The sequence below is a fragment of the Panthera pardus genome, unplaced genomic scaffold (assembly GCF_024362965.1).
Source record: "Panthera pardus isolate Hobbes unplaced genomic scaffold, ASM2436296v1 HiC_scaffold_13, whole genome shotgun sequence".
NCBI lineage: Eukaryota > Metazoa > Chordata > Mammalia > Carnivora > Felidae > Panthera > Panthera pardus.
In genome coordinates this window covers 101,225,861-101,242,297 of record NW_026526688.1, presented here as the reverse complement: position 1 = coordinate 101,242,297, position 16,437 = coordinate 101,225,861, and the positions used below count along the sequence as shown (strand labels likewise).

The window sequence follows — 16,437 nt, the reverse complement described above, 5'->3', positions numbered from 1 at the left end:
AGTGAATTACTGGGACCTTATGAAGATAAAAAGCTTCTGCACAGCAAAGGAAACAACCAACAAAACTAAAAGGCAACCAACGGAATGGGAAAAGATATTTGCAAATGACACATCGGACAAAGGGCTAGTATCCAAAATCTATAAAGAGCTCATCAAACTCCACACCCGAAAAACAAATAACCCAGTGAAGAAATGGGCAGAAAACATGAATAGACACTTCTCTAAAGAAGACATCCAGATGGCCAACAGGCACATGAAAAGATGTTCAACGTCGCTCCTTATCAGGGAAATACAAATCAAAACCACACTCAGATATCACCTCACGCCAGTCAGAGTGGCCAAAATGAAGAAATCAGGAGACTATAGATGCTGGAGAGGATGTGGAGAAACAGGAACCCTCTTGCACTGTTGGTGGGAATGCAAATTGGTGCAGCCGCTCTGGAAAGCAGTGTGGAGGTTCCTCAGAAAATTAAAAATAGACCTACCCTATGACCCAGCAATAGCACTGCTAGGAATTTATCCAAGGGATACAGGAGTACTGATGCATAGGGGCACCTGTACCCCAATGTTTATAGCAGCACTCTCAACAATAGCCAAATTATGGAAAGAGCCTAAATGTCCATCAACTGATGAATGGATAAAGAAATTGTGGTTTATATACACAATGGAATACTACGTGGCAATGAGAAAAAATGAAATATGGCCTTTTGTAGCAACATGGATGGAACTGGAGAGTGTGATGCTAAGTGAAATAAGCCATACAGAGAAAGACAGATACCATATGGTTTCACTCTTATGTGGATCCTGAGAAACATAACAGAAACCCATGGGGGAGGGGAAGGAAAAAAAAAAAAAAAGAGGTTAGAGTGGGAGAGAGCCAAAGCATAAGAGACTGTTAAAAACTGAGAACAAATTGAGGGTTGATGGGGGGTGGGAGGGAGGGCAGGGTGGGTGATGGGTATTAAGGAGGGCACCTTTTGGGATGAGCACTGGGTGTTGTATGGAAACCAATTTGACAGTAAATTTCATATATTAAAAAATAAAAAAAATAAAAAAAAATAATAATAATAAAAAAAAGAATACTGCAGTTTTAGAAAAACTTCTCAAATCACTTTTTCTATCCGTCATCTCACTTAATCTTTACAATAATCTTGCAAAGTGTGTGTATGTGTGGTAGTAGGAAGGCTTGATTATTTAATGGTTAAATTCCTTTCCCTCTTCTCTTCTCCAGATGTGCAGTAAGTGACTGTTAAGGACCATGTTCTCTACCTCTTTAAAAGTCAATGTACCTAACAAGGTGAAAATACATAGGAGCCTTTCATAAAGACTTCTTGATTTGGGGCTATGGAGTCAGATCCTTCTCATCTCCCTCTTTTTCCGATTAAATCTTTTAAAAATTGACACACAATTACAATTACAAAAAGTGAAGTGCACAAATCTTAAGTGTACATTTAATGAGTTCTGACATATGCATACACCTGTGTAACCCACTCCAATAAAGATTATAGGATGTTTCTCTCATTCCAGAAATTTCCCATATCTTCCCCAATCATTCCAATTGAGTGAAAAAGCTCAAGTTTGACATAGTTAACAAAATTTGCACTAACTCTTAGAGACAACATAATGCATTAAGAACAGATTCTAGAGCTAGAGCCTAGGGAAGTTACTTAATCTCTCTGTGCCTCAGTACCATCACCTTTAAAATAGAGGTAAAAGTATCTACCTCACAGAATCGTTATGAGGATTAAATGAATATCTGTGAAGTTCTTAAACCAGTGTCTAGCAATACAATTCATAAATGTAATAGAATGTTTTAATAAAGACTATAGGTACATGGTACTACACAGATTATAAACTAGTTTCATATAATTTATCTTAGATCACCACATCTATCCAGTAAAGTAAAAAGGGCTGGCATTATTTGCATAAGCAACCTAAGAGGCAAATTTTTCAGTGGTGATTTGTCTAATGCCTGGGTAAGCACGTGGCAGAACTTGGGACTTGAAACCTGGATGTGTGACTCCAACCCCAATCCTCCTGTTTTGCTTTGTTGGCTAAGGTAGTGCTTTAATCACCTGGCCAGTGACAAGTGTGTGCGATAAATACCAGTCTCTACCCACACATACGCAGACATATTAGAGGATGAACACTGATTTGATTCTCCTGCTGATATTGTCGAAATCAGCAATTATTCACGAATAGAGAAATGAGGTGAACAGGTATGTAGTTTGGAAGTGAGAATAATTAAAGAATGAAATAACTAGCTCAATTATATTAATACAGATGCTCACTTCCCATGTTGTGCAATAGGATAAAGATTATCTGAAGTTTCCTTTAAGAGAAGATCTTTCGGGGCGCCTGGGTGGCGCAGTCGGTTAAGCATCCGACTTCAGCCAGGTCACGATCTCGCGGTCGGTGAGTTCGAGCCCCGCGTCAGGCTCTGGGCTGATGGCTCGGAGCCTGGAGCCTGATTCTGTGTCTCCCTCTCTCTCTGCCCCTCCCCCGTTCATGCTCTGTCTCTCTGTCCCAAAAATAAATAAAAAACGTTGAAAAAAAAATTAAAAAAAAAAAAAAAGAGAAGATCTTTCAATGGCTGAATTTCTACGCTATGCCTTCAATTCGAACATAAGGACCGTCATGGGCAGTTTGAAAAACTCCAGGCAAATCACAGGCTTCTCTCATAATGAAGGCTCCTCCACCCAAGCTTGCTATCTTATCTTTGGACTTGAGGTTCAAGAAGAGTGAAGAGTTGTCTTATTGAAGACCGAAACAGCCCACCAAGCTCATTGGTTAATCATAAAAGACTTGTCGCTCTGTTTTAGAAGCAAACTCTAGTTTTTGATGAGTCAGCCTGATCCAATTTGTGTACAAAACTGACCACTTCGAACCTCTCTGGTCCACTCACTGTCCACCACCTGTATAGTTTTGTCTAGGACAAAGTGCTCCGCATAACTAGGATCAGTAAATGATAGTCAATAATAATGAAATATTAACACCTACTGAGCGTTAAGTATGTGACAGATACCGTACTAAGCACTTTACGTGCATTATCCAACTTCACCCTCAGCAATCCTATGCGTTGCTAACCAGTTTTATGGAAGGGGAAATGGTAGTTTACAGAACTTGCCGAAGGACACACGCTAGAAAGGTTACCAGAAACTAGTGCTGCCGATCTCAAAGTCTAGAATAGTCACCATTTCACCCAGCTGCCTCAGAAATCTCCCAGCAAAGGGAGCAAGAACAAAACAGGGGAAACTGATACAGGTCACATTTGCCCTCTCGTTACTTGATTCGCCGAGAGCATGACTAGTGGACGCAGGACACCCTGTTACTTCATTAGAAACGCTCAGGAAGGCAGGGAACCCCTCGGCCAAGGCACACTTGCCCTGCAAGACCTTCTGGAAAGAGGCGGCGTCCAGGCGGTCCAGTGCGCGAAACCGCTCCAGAGGCACCGAGATACCCCCGAATCTGTCCGGCTCGGCTCGCAGCACGTCAGCTCCGGCGAGAGCGTCCCACCTGCAACCCGGACCGCCCGAGGCCCGGCGGTGCCCTGCCCAGAGCCTTTCGCCGCGGGTCCGCGTGAACACCGCGCGCCAGAAACGCCCGCTCAGAAATGGCGGCATCTTCAAGTCCTCATGCGACCACTCGTTAGGCCCCTAAAATCAACCTTCCGCCTAGGTCAGGAGCGGAGGTCATTACCATAAATTTTAGAAGAGTGCCACCCATCTATCTCAGAGTTGAGTTAACGTTGCCACTTTCGTAGCGCTTTACCGAAGAGATCACGAAGTCCTGTCCACCAGGTCCTCTCAGGAATTTGCCTGGTTCCAGGAAAGCTGAGGAGAAACTTTTCCACCTGTTTTTAAGTCAACAGACGTTTGTCCAGGAATAGGGAAGGCAGGCAGAGATTTTAAAAAAAATCCTCTCAGGAATTTACAATCTAAATAACGGTTGTGTTTACGTAATCCACCTTCCTTTGTAAAAGTCATAACCTCTTCAGCTTCTTCAAAGACGGCGAGTTCTGAAAACGCTCCGTTCTCCCTCTAATTGCGCTCCACTCTGGGGATTACGGTGAAGGGCGGAGCCTCGTTGACTTCTGCCCCGGAAGTTTTTCTTCCAGAGGAACGCGCACGTTGAGCCGCCTTTGCAGTTGCTTCTTTCAGGCTACCTTCTGATCATGTCTTCCAAGAAGAACAGAAAACGGCTGAATCGAAGCGCAGAGAATGGTTCAACCTCACCCTCTTCTGCTTCCTCTTCTTCGGGGCCCTCGGCTCCTCCTGGGCCAGGCACCGCGGCGGCGGCTGGGACTCTGGTGGTGACCAACTTTTTAGAAAAGGGTAAAGAGTTTTGGGTGGGAGACCTGAGGCCGGGGGCCGCAACCTGGGAAAGCGTAGACCTAGCGATGCCGCCGTTAAGATGCAGAGGCTTCTGAAAACTGGTCGAGACATAGGTGTGAGAGTAGCACAGAATTTTGTAAGATGCCCGAAGCCACGCCTACACTGAAGAAGTCAGGCAGAAACGGCTTATCCGTGGCTAAGTCAAGCCATCTCTTCTGTGAATTGTTTTGAATTTGTAAGTTATACTTGAAAAACTTTACTTCGTTTAAGATGAACGACATATTTAACTGCGAAGTTGCTTAAAGCTAGCGAGTATAGGGTATACATACAGCAGAAAACTAGACACCCAGTTCAGTGAAGATGTGGATGCATCTTCCTAAGAGCGTTGTGTCTGTGAGAATGAAAGCCTTTAAGGTTTTTTTTTTCTTGTTAGACAGGTTCTGGTATTTAATAACAGCCATCAATTACATACTATTGTTATCAGTAGGTTACTTATGTCACACATATATCTCATTTAATCTTCACAGAAACCCTGGAAGATAGGTACAGTATCATTATGCCTATTTTACAAAGGAAGAATAGTTAACGTGATTGGCTCCAGGTTCCACAGGTTTACTAAGTGGTAGGCGGTATTTGACTCTGAAGCCATTATCCCAGATACCAGCCCCCTTGAGTTAAGAGAACGGATTTGCCTGAAAAGTTATTTAGTTGGTAAAGCTTCTGGGTTGAAGCTGTGTGTTACAGCTTCGAAAAAACAGATCACCAGCCAACCTAGTGGCAAGATTTTTACTTCTGCCTAATGTTGATCCTAATCACAATGTTAGAGTTAATACGGTGTTTTCAGTTTCCTTTAGGGGGTCAGAGGACAACTTGTTCTGTCCTGCATATTCAACCTCTTTTTTTAACTGGACCCTTTTTTATTGAAATTTAAACCTGCTGATTTCTCTTACATTTTAAATCAAAACAAAAGTTCTACATTTTCTTCTTATCACCACCCTCTCGGTCCATCTTTCATTGCCATTTTTTTTTTTAAGATTTGCTTTAAAAAAAAAGCTTATTTATTTATTTTTGAGTTAGAGAGAGTGTGTGTGGGGGGAACGGGCAGAGAGAGAGGGACAGAGAGAATCCCAAGCAGGTCTGTACTGCGTACACAGAGCCCGAGGTGGGGCTTGAACCCACCAACTGTGAGATTATGACCTGAGCTGAAATCAAGTGTCAGATACTTAACTGACTGACCCACCCAGGTGCCCCTTAAGATTTGGTTTTTAAATAATCCCTTCACCCAACATGGAACTGTATCTTACAACGTGGAGATTAAGAATTGCATGCTTTACTGACTGAGCCAGCCAGGCGCCCCTCATGCCAAATTTCTTAAATGGAGTAGTCTCTATCTCCTCATTTCTCACCTCCTAATTAGCCTATTTCTCTTTTGGTATCCATTCCATCATTCCATGGAAACCGTCCCTGCCATGGTCACTGATCATATCCATGTTGGTAAATACAATGGACAGCTTTTCATTACTTCCCTTACTTGACCTCTCAGCAACTTTTGGTGTTGTCTACCATTTCCTTTTTCTAAAAATAGTTTAATTTTTGACTTATGTGTCATTAAATGTTCCTAGTTTTTCTCTGTCCTTTTGTTGGTACGTAGTTTTTCACTTTCCTTTGCAGGCTAATCTTCTACTTGGCTGCCAGATGTTTCAGTTCTTCAATTTTTTAGTCCTGAAACCCTTTTTTTCTCTGTACAAATTTTTCTTGGGCAAGATCATCCAATGTCCATAGTTTTCCATCTATACCCTCATCATTTTTGTAATTATATTTGTAAAATATACTATTTCTGAGTCTTTGTTCAGTTGTCTTCTAGACCAATACTAAAACTTTGTAAGGAAGTTTTTAAAATATCATATGTAAAGCTTAGTGCTGTTGTAAATATAATAAAAAGAAATTACTGGGAAAATAAATTTAAAAATAGAAATTTTTATTAGATTCAACAGATATGTGATTAGTCTGTCCAATTGTAATAAAAGCTTCTAAGTAAACCCTTGTTTTCTGTATCCTTTCATGAACTGGTAAATAGTTTGCTGATCACACTTTGTATAGCATTGCGCTATACCTCTTCTCTTGGATTTTTCAAAGGTACTTAAAGACTGACCTCATAAACTCCTATTTTCACAACAAAACAAACTCAGGACCTGTTCAATTTTCCGTTGTAAAATTCAGAATCCTAGGGGTCATCCATGGCATGTCTTTCACAGATCTCACATATCCAGTCCACTACCAAGTTCTGTTTATCACCTACATTCCTCTTCTTTATTACCACTGTTTCTACCTTGATCTCAAACACCATCATCTGTCACTTGGACTACTACACTAGCCACTCCCCATTTTTCCCCCCACTGTGCAGCCAGAATGATCTTTAAAAACGAACATCTTGTCATGAGCTTGCTTTTCACCCCTAAGTGATCTTCAGTTGCTGTCAGGAGCCCAGCAGCTTCCTATCAGCCTACTTCCCTGGGAGGTCTTGACCTTCCTTACATGGCCCCTTCTTGTCTCCTGCCATTCTGCGTGTACTCAGGTATATAATTCTTCCTTCTGTCCAGTACTTTTCTGTACAAGCTGTTCTGTTTGTCAGGAATTCTCTTTATTCCCTCTTCATTTAGTTAATTCCTCTTCTTCCTTCAGATCTGAATTTCAACATTATTTCCTTAGAGAAGCATTCTCTGGTTCTTCCCAATTAGATTCCACTTTATAGGCTCTCCTCGCCCTCTTGGTCATTCTTTCATTGTATTAATCTTAGTTTACAACTACAGAATTATTCAGTGATTGTTTAATAACTCCCTCATCCTATTAGATCATAAACTCTGAGAGGCCAAGGACTGTCTGCTTTTGTTCACTTTGTATTCCTAGTGCCTAACATATTATCTGCCATGTAGGCACATAGCAAATGTTTGCTGAAAGAACAACTGAAGAGTGGATGGTTGTTTGAAATGACCTTTACTGTCTCATTAGTTAATTTGGCACATAAAGTGCTCAATAACGTATAGTTAATAGGGAAAGTGGATGTTGAGGTATATTTTTAAAGTATGGTATTGGAGGAATGAGGACTGTAAGAGAATGTGTGGAGATGTATTAGGAAATAAGGCCAGTGAATGAGAGTTTGAACATGATCTTCATTGGTGATAAGGAGGAAGTAGAGTGTTTAGAGAAGCCTGTGATTTGTCAAATTCTGGTGCATGGTGAATGTGCAGGAGAGGATGGAAGGAAGAAGAAAACCTATAGTCTTGCCAAGGACTGGATATACCTGGGAGGTAATTTTCAAGAGGGAAGGGTAATTCATTGAGGTTTAGAAAGAAAGAAGTGATAGAAAAGTGAACATTATTAAGTCATCAAAAGGATTCTTTGGTGTTATTGATGAGTAAACTATGTAAGAGACCTGATGCTCGTAGGAAAGTTGAATTTCTTTTCAGCCTCATATTGTGAAATATGCTTATTTTATAAAGTGTTCAGTACTGTTAATCTTAGCTCTGTGTGATGCTTTGTTTTTCTCAGCTGATGACAGAAAATAAGTGTGTTGTGTAGTTATTTTGTAGTGGCAAAAAATAATTAGATTAGATATACCTCATGATTTTATTTTTATTGACTTAGTTCCTTTTAAACCCAAAGTATCCTTTTTTTGATTATTAAGGAACACCAATATTAGAGAACTATGATTATGGTCTATGTGTCTAATAATAAATTTTGTAACAAAGTTTGTGACAGGCTGAAATTTCGTAAGTGTTTCATTGATTTTGTGCTGAAAAGTAAAATGCTGTGTAGCCATCTAGTACGTTCACTGATTTCATGGATGTTTATTATGCGACTGCTATATTTGGCACTCCTAGGCATTGGAAATACAAGATGAATTTGACCCAATTCCTGCCAAAGCAGCACATGGTTTAGGAGAAAGTCAGACTGAAAAACAAATGTATATTATGATGATAAATGCTAATATCTGACAGCATTGAGTGCTGAAAGAATCAAAAGAAGGACCAAATGTGTACTTGAGGAGGTGGTTGGGTGGGGGTGGACATATCAGCACATCATTTTCAGAAGTGTCGTCAGCTGGGCTGAATTCTGGTCCCTGTCCTTGGCCAAAGTTGAAAACACAGAATGGTCATTTTGGTCAGTGTGTACTTGCCTAAGGAATAAGGCCTGTGTTCCTATTTTATCCATATGTTCCTGGGATTAGAAAAGAAAACTCTTGAATTGCTATCATGTGGATCAGAAGTGGAAATGTAACTTAACCCTCCAGAACCAAATGCCAGTTCCCCAGCTCAAGCCTTTGAATACTAGTAGCCAACTCGACTTAGAATCTGTAGTACAAAGGTCGCTATGCAAGTATGAAAAGCCTTGTTGCAGGTATGTGCAGTTCTTAAAAAAGTTAGAGATCATATTTCTTAAAAGATGGAAACTAATACCTACCCCATAAGACATCCTCTTTTAGTTAGCACTCAAACTGTCAGTCAGTGGACCCTTAGAAAGGTTTGGTTTTAAGTCTTTTCATTAAAATAAAGAGGATCGGAACTGTGCTTTCTCCAGAGTATGGTAAGTGCATTCATTTGGTTAGTGGCTAGAAGATTTTAATGTACTCCCAACAGAAAGCAGGCTTTAATTTCAGTAGTTATAAAATAGTATGAAAATAATTTTCTTTCCCTTTTTGGTAGATGACAGAGTTCCTAAAACATTCCAAAATTCCCTTGTTCAACTTGGACTCAACACTATGAAATCTGCAAATATATGTATAGGTCGACCAGTGTTGCTTACCAGTTTGGATGGAAAACAAGAGGTAAGAGTCTTTTTCATTTCCTTAGTTTAGAAAGATTTGTGATGTTTTTTATTTTAGTTTTCAACAAAGGTACAAATGAAAAACTATATTTTAAATGACCCTCACATCTATATAAACTTTTCCTTCCTTTGATATCTATGACTACCCTGGAAATAGTAGCCTCTAAATGTCATAATATAGAGAGAGGCCTTTTCTCCCAAGGTGGTGACACACACTAGCAGCCCTGTCTCCTCCAGTTTGTTAATTGTATTTCTTCATAGAAATGTTGTTTGGGAGTATGACTGTCCTCTCAAATGTGCGTGTCATCACAAATATGTGATTACTTTTCCTGTTTTCAGCTGTTTGTTCTTATTGTTATTCATTATATTTGAGGCTCGAAACCCAGAACCTTTCCTGGATCATTTTTGCCAGGTTGGTCTTTCCTGCTGCTGGCCTCTGCCTCTGCTATGTCTTCTGCTGCTTGATTAGTCAGTGTTCTCTCATCCAGTGGCGTCCTCTGAAAATGATTTGAAATCTATTAGGTGCTGATGGCACAGTTCTCATTCTTTTCATTATTCTTTTTTATTTTTCAAAAAAATTTTTTTAATGTTTATTTTATTTTTGAGACAGAGACAGACAGAGTATGAACGGGGGAGGGTCAGAGAAAGAGGGAGACACAGAATCTGAAATAGGCTCCAGGCTCTGAGCTGTCAGCACAGAGCCCGATGCGGGGCTCGAACTCACGGACCGTGAGATCATGCCCTGAGCCGAAGTTGGACGCTTAACCGACTGAGCCACCCAGGTGCCCCTCATTATTCTTAAAAAAGAAAAAGAAAAAAAGTTCTTCACTGTGTTTTGTGAAGACTATAAATATGTGAGCTCAGACCACTATTTGGAGCTGGAAATCTTTACTTCTCTTTGTTAACATTTAAGTCTAATGAGATCCAGGTTCCCATGAAGCTCTTGTGCCAGCTCCTTCACTACTTCCTGGATGAAGTTTATGTGCCAGGCTTACAGTTAGCTTGTCTTTAGTATTTTTTCCCATTTTCTTATTGCATGTTAATGCCTTTGTCTCTTTTTTGTAAATTACCTTTCAGATCTTCTACCGATTTCACCGTGGTATCATTCCTAATCTTCACAAAAAGACATAATTAAGTACTTATTTAAAAAGTTTTTTGGGGGCACGTGGGTGGCTCAGTTGGTTGAGCATCTGACTTTGGCTCAGGTCATGATCTCACAGCTCGTGAGTTTGAGCCCTGCATTGAGCTCGCTGCTGGCAGCACAGAACGCGCTTCTGATCTTCTGCTCCCCTCTCTCCCTGCCCCTTCCCACTTATGCTCTCTCTCTCTCTCAAAAATAAGTAAATAAGTAAGTAAGTAAATAAATAAATAAATAAATAAATAAAGTTTTTTGTAACTTGTGTCAGATTGTAAGTCCTTTGGGGGTGAGGACTGTGTTTTGCAGATCCATATACTGAGTTGTGCTTAGTTTTCTGCCTTATAAATTAATGAATTTCTATGAATATTTATTTTCTCATATTTTTATTTCCTGTGTTCTGGGCAGGTCTATACAGCCTGGCCTGTGGCAGGATTTCCTGGAGGCAAGGTTGGCCTGAGTGAAATGGCGCAAAAGAATGTGGGCGTGAGCATTGGTGATGCCATTCAAGTCCAGCCTCTGTTGGGTGCTGTGCTTCAGGCTGAGGAAATGGATGTGACACTCAGGTTTGGTGCTTTTCTTTGGTGACAATCTAAATGAGTGCTGCCCAGCAGAAACAGAACAAGAATCACAAATGTGAACCACATATATAATTTTGCATTTTCTGGTAGCCACTTTTAAGAAGGAACATCAAGTTGGTGAAATATTTCATTTAATATGTAAGTTAGTCATTATTTCAATATTAATATTTAGTATTACACCAATTGTAAAATTTTATTTTAACTTGTAATAACTATAAAAAACTGTTAATAAGTTATTTTCCATTCTGTTTTTCAAACTAAGTCTTTTTTTTTTTTCAACGTTTATTTATTTTTGAGACAGAGAGAGACACAGCATGAACAGGGGAGGGGCAGAGAGAGAGGGAGACACAGAATCGGAAGCAGGCTCCAGGCTCTGAGCCATCAGCCCAGAGCCCGATGCAGGGCTTGAACTCGCGGACCGTGAGATCGTGACCTGAGCTGAAGTCGGACGCTTAACCGACTGAGCCACCCAGGCGCCCCTCAAACTAAGTCTTAAAAAATCCACTGTGTTTGTTAAACTTGCCAGCACACCTCAATTTGGACTGGACACATTTAAGTGCTCGATAGCCACACGTGGCGAGTGGCTAGTGTTCTACTGTATTAGACAGTACAAGCTAGATGAGTGCTACATAATGTATGGACTAGAGACTGTATTGCCATGTGATTAGAGTCTGCCCTGATTTTTTTGGTGAGAGGAATTATTACCGATGTATGTTCCACAGTAGTTTTCATCTTGGATTGCAGTGTAATCAGAGATGTTGTAAAGGAGGGAGTAGATTACCGTGAATAGGCAAGAAATAAGTTTTAATCAAGACTGTTCAAGCAAAGTACCTGATTATATATTTTAACTCATTGATTATTCAATCTAATAAAACAGTTATATTTATTAGATTTTGAAAGTCCCTCATCAAAGACTAATTGTTTGAATCACCTTATCAATGCAGTGAAAGTATATCACTCGTCGTCTTGGATATTCTGTTTGCAAGAAACACAAAACATTTTCCAGTCATTAGTTTGATTTTAAAATGTTTTCCTCTCTTTTGATAGTTTTATAGATTTCAAGCTTGAGCATTAGCATATTTTTTTTTTTCTTATAAACCAGGAAACACTTTTCAGAGAACTTAATAACATTTTAGCAAACGGTAAAATAAAAGGAAGAGGGGAAAGGAAAACTCAGCATGTGTTGTGCACCAGCTGTGTACTAGCACACACACATGCATACACACCTTTTCTTCTCTCATTTAATACTCCGAACATCCTACAAGGTGCCCATATTTATCCCTTTCTTAAAGATGAGGAGGGGAGCCTGGGTGGCTCAGTCGGTTGAGCGACAGACTTTGGCTCAGGTCATGATCTCACAGTTTGTGAGTTCGAGCCCTGCATTGGGCTCTGTACTGACAGCTCAGAGCCTGGAGCCTGCTTCTGATTCTGTCTCCCTCTCTCTCTGTCCCTCCCCCTCTCACGCTTTGTCTCTGTCTCAGAAATAAACAAACATTAAAAAAAAATTTTTTTTTAAAAGATGAGGAAATGGCCTGGGTAAGAAGTAACTTACCCATTATTTTATGGGTTAGGTAGTAGTTCTACACAGATTAAATGATATTTATCTTTAGAGTGTTTTGAGGCAGTGCTGCAGGTTGCAGGCATCAGTTGATTGGATTTTTGATGATCTAGCTAGTGTGACCTCTTGAGGGCGCAGCAGTCTTAGGTGATGACGATAACTTACTATACAGGGACTGTATGTGTTTTAAATGGCAGCTTGGTTTTTACAATTTTATTAAAAAATCTTGTGTTTTAAATGTGGCAGCAGAGCTTAGACAAGAAACTTAATTTCAAGTAAGATAAATCAGTAATTTTAATCTGTGGATCATACCCTTCGTTTGCTTCTGAAAAATTTTATTAGTAAGGTTAGAGCTCCTTCTAGTGGAAGTAATTTTATCTGCACCTATTCATTTTTTAAAAGGAAAACTTAGTATTTTTACCATTCTTATACTCGTTTGTGAATATCTTCTATTCAGAGTTTAATAAATAGAAATGATTTAAATGTAACTGGTTTCAGAGTTCTATAAACAGAAGTGAATTTAAGCATTTAAGGAGATACAATTTCCCGTGTAGTTTATATATACATTTGATTTGAAATTTCCCCCTTGTTCTTTTTTTTCTCTCTGTAAGAATACACAGTCGATTCTCATTCTTAGTGCTAAGTATGTTCTATAAAGTTACTGTGAGTACTGCATTAGCAATGTATGTATTTATATTTAATGTTACATATTTATGTTTAAATATTTAATGTATGTTATATATAATAGCATATGCTAATAACGTTACTATATTTAGTGCATATTTAGTATAAATATATACATATACATATCTTACCATACATTATAATCTCAAGACAACTCATTCTGATAGATTTTCACTTCTTTATTTTATAAAAGAGAAGTGGTAGTTCAGAAATGTTGAGTGACTTGCCAGGGGCCACCTCACTGACAGATACCAGTTAGGATTCAAATCTCCAGCTCACCCACGAGCTGCACTTTCTGCTGTACACTGCACTGCCTCCTACCATCTCTGCCATCTTCTTGTTGTCTCTGGAAGAATGAAAACGAGAGTTCTTTTTCAACCTCAGCTAGGAAAGTGTTTAGTGACTCCATCGTTTTGCCTGCTCTACACATGTCCGTGAATGACTAGGCAAGCTCTTTTAGTATTGATTTTGGGGTTACAAATAAATTGTAGCAGGTGGGTGAGTCTGCAAATAATGAAGTTGACACTATTGGTTTTGTTTGTTGCTGACAAAGTGATTGGAGAACAAGGCTTAGATTTGGACCAGATGGGTCTGCTAATATACCTCTTCTTGAGCTAAACTATCACTTTTCCACCGATCTCTGGATGACGTCACAACCATAGCCTCCTCTGCTGGTATGGGCTACTTACATGCGGGGAATAAGGAAAAATGCACCTATTCTGAGAACTGTCCAAGAACATGTTTCTTCACAAGATTTTTACATGTACCTACTTCCTATACTCAAGCAACCTTTCTGAAAAACAATCATTAGCTGGAAGAAAGGGTTGTCATTTTTCTGTAGGCATGCCCTTTCTCCAGAATAAAATTCCATTACACTATTACTCTTCCTTTTTCTTATTTGTACCTCTTCAGGTAATGTCCTATAAGGACTTAATTTTCCAGAAAGATAAAATTCTAAATTATAGAACGGAAGTGAAGTAATCTATGAGTAAAAGCCTTTCTCCAAGCTAGGCAATTTCAGAAAAGGGATGGTTAATTTAGATCAGTGTTTTTCAAATGTTGGCTATGACACACAATGAAAAATACATTTCATTGTGATCTAGTATATGTATACATCCACAAATATGGTGCACGCATGTACTCACGTGTGTACCTGTATACATGAGTATATAGATGTGTATGAATGTATGTATAAGAAAGTAATGCTTTTCTAAGCAGTATTTACTCTTTCTTTGTGTGATGTACTTTTGACATTTTGTATTCTATTAAAAAAATGCTGGATGAGATTGACTGAAATGATTTCATGATCCACTAATGGATAGTACTCTATATTTTGAAGAACATTGATTTAGGTCATTAGGACACCAAGTTGCAAATCATCTTTTCATGGCTGTAAGAAATATCTGAAAAGCATAAATCATTCCAGTATTGTATAAACCATTTCCAGGTGACTAGGTCTGCATTACAACTATGTATATGTAATTTTATATTACGTTTTAGTTTCTGGTGTACTCGATGCTGATTTCTATTTCCCCTGCCCTTTATAGTGACAAAAATGTGGATATTAATGAAGAACAACTGACTGGTTGTCTTCTGAGAAAACTAGGTGAGAGACATGTTTTAAATAGTTTTTTAAATTGTAAGAAGCAAGGTAGCAGTAAATAAAGTAATGTGTCTTTGAAGTCTTATATAGATCATAGTTATCTTCAACAGTGTGGAGACTGTTCTTCTCAATGAATTAATGTCCTTTAGAGATAGGGATTTTTTTCTCAATTGATTGGTAGTTAAGCAGTGGAGAGAATACATGATTTGTCTACGGACAAAGTCAGTGTTAGAACTGAGACTTTTAACCCTTGAGCTCTTGGTCTTTCCTATGAGAAATGTTACCTTGAAGTATCAGGCAGGTGTGCCATTTTAGGTGAGTTTATTATTAGATATGGAATGCCTGGCTATGTGTTGACGAGTTGATAGGATTCTAGATGTATTGAGTGTGGAAGATTGTAAAGAGTTATCTTGTCCTTCTGTCTCTAGATAGTGCTCTATCAAATGGGAATATTAAGTTGTCTCTTTTTTATGGCAATTATTTTATTAGTATGATTAGTCTTTCAGGTAGTTTTATTAATAGATGGAATAAATTGCTATTTAAACATTAAATGGGTAAAAGTTATGCTAACATATATTTTTAAAAAATTATTTTCTAGATGGCAAGATTGTTTTACCAGGCAACTTTTTGTATTGTACATTCTATGGACGACCATGCAAGTTGCAAGTGTTGAGAGTGAAAGGGACAGATGGCATGATATTGAGAAGGCCTCAGAATGACACTGATGCTCAAGGAATGGCCTGTGAACAGTCCAACATAGACACCAGTACCCTGGATGTAGCCTTACAGCTGAGCCAGTTAGATCTGGAAGAGCCTCGGGATCCAACATCAAGCAGTACTCCTTGCAAACCAGTAGATGACAGAATGATAAGTAAAGCTAGTGACATTTTTTCAGATGTTACACAGAGTCCTAGGGACAACAGTGGACTTGAACTAGCAGAGATCATAGGACTTAAATGTAGTTTTGAATTGGCTAAAGGAGGAAATGAGCAACTTGTTAATGAAGAGAGATTGCTAAAGTCAGCCTATGTGGGAACAAAGCACAACACTGATACTTTTTATTTTATTTCTTCAACAACGAGAGTGAATTTTACAAAGATTTGTACAAATTCAGAAGAGCAAGACAACCAATTCAAAGTAACTTACGACATGATAGGAGGCTTAAATAGTCAACTGAAAACAATTAGAGAAATAATTGAATTGCCTCTCAAGCAGCCTGAACTTTTCAAGAGTTACGGTATGATTCCTTCAGTGTATTGCACCCAGAAGTGTTAAATTCGAACTAAAAAGCAGTTGGCTCATTCCACTTAAATAATAATTGTTCACTTTCTTTTCTTGTTTTTTTTTCCTGAGTAGTAGGTATGGTAGGAGGTGTGAGTTGCTTTGGGAGATGCCGGTTAAACCGTGAGCTTTTTTTCATGCTTTATCTCTTTAGATTGTAATGTGAGTTAGCTGCAGCCTTGTATCTTCTAATTGCATACTTCCACAATTGTTTATATTGGATCTAGAATTGGTATCTTGTCATTCTAGGTGAGCTGTAATGACCAAAGAAGTAAACCAAACATTCAAATATGTTGGGTAAAATTTCTTTGTTAGGAAATGTAGTTGTGTGCAGATCTCTTTGCATTTAAGCAAGTGGTTAAGGGAGTGATTGGCTCCTAGGAAACTCAGGGATTCCTCTGTATGGTAATTGCCCAGATCCTCTGCATGTATTTGAT

The 16,437-nt window shown here is 38.9% G+C and overlaps 2 protein-coding genes across 5 annotated transcripts in view; one reads left to right on the top strand and one right to left on the bottom strand.

Annotated features, from left to right (window-relative positions):
- NUDT6 (nudix hydrolase 6) overlaps positions 1-3,686 on the bottom strand; it is a 42,196-nt gene extending 38,510 nt beyond the window's left edge. Inside the window, exon 1 of the mRNA XM_019419086.2 lies at positions 3,386-3,686. Within this exon, the coding sequence (XP_019274631.1) occupies positions 3,386-3,623 (238 nt within the window). The 5' untranslated portion in view covers positions 3,624-3,686. The remainder of the gene's footprint in view (positions 1-3,385) is intronic.
- Positions 3,687-4,101: 415 nt separating this feature from the next.
- SPATA5 (spermatogenesis associated 5) overlaps positions 4,102-16,437 on the top strand; it is a 360,776-nt gene continuing 348,440 nt past the window's right edge. For 3 of the 4 annotated variants that reach the window (XR_008421690.1, XM_019419021.2, XM_019419040.2), the window contains exons 1-5: positions 4,102-4,334; positions 9,038-9,159; positions 10,702-10,859; positions 14,664-14,722; positions 15,318-15,956. Coding sequence is in view for 3 of the 4 variants with exons in the window: in XM_019419021.2 (XP_019274566.2) it covers positions 4,175-4,334; positions 9,038-9,159; positions 10,702-10,859; positions 14,664-14,722; positions 15,318-15,956 (1,138 nt within the window). In the remaining variant the exon portion in view is untranslated. The remainder of the gene's footprint in view (positions 4,335-9,037; positions 9,160-10,701; positions 10,860-14,663; positions 14,723-15,317; positions 15,957-16,437) is intronic. The other variant, XM_019419030.2, reaches the window with a different exon arrangement.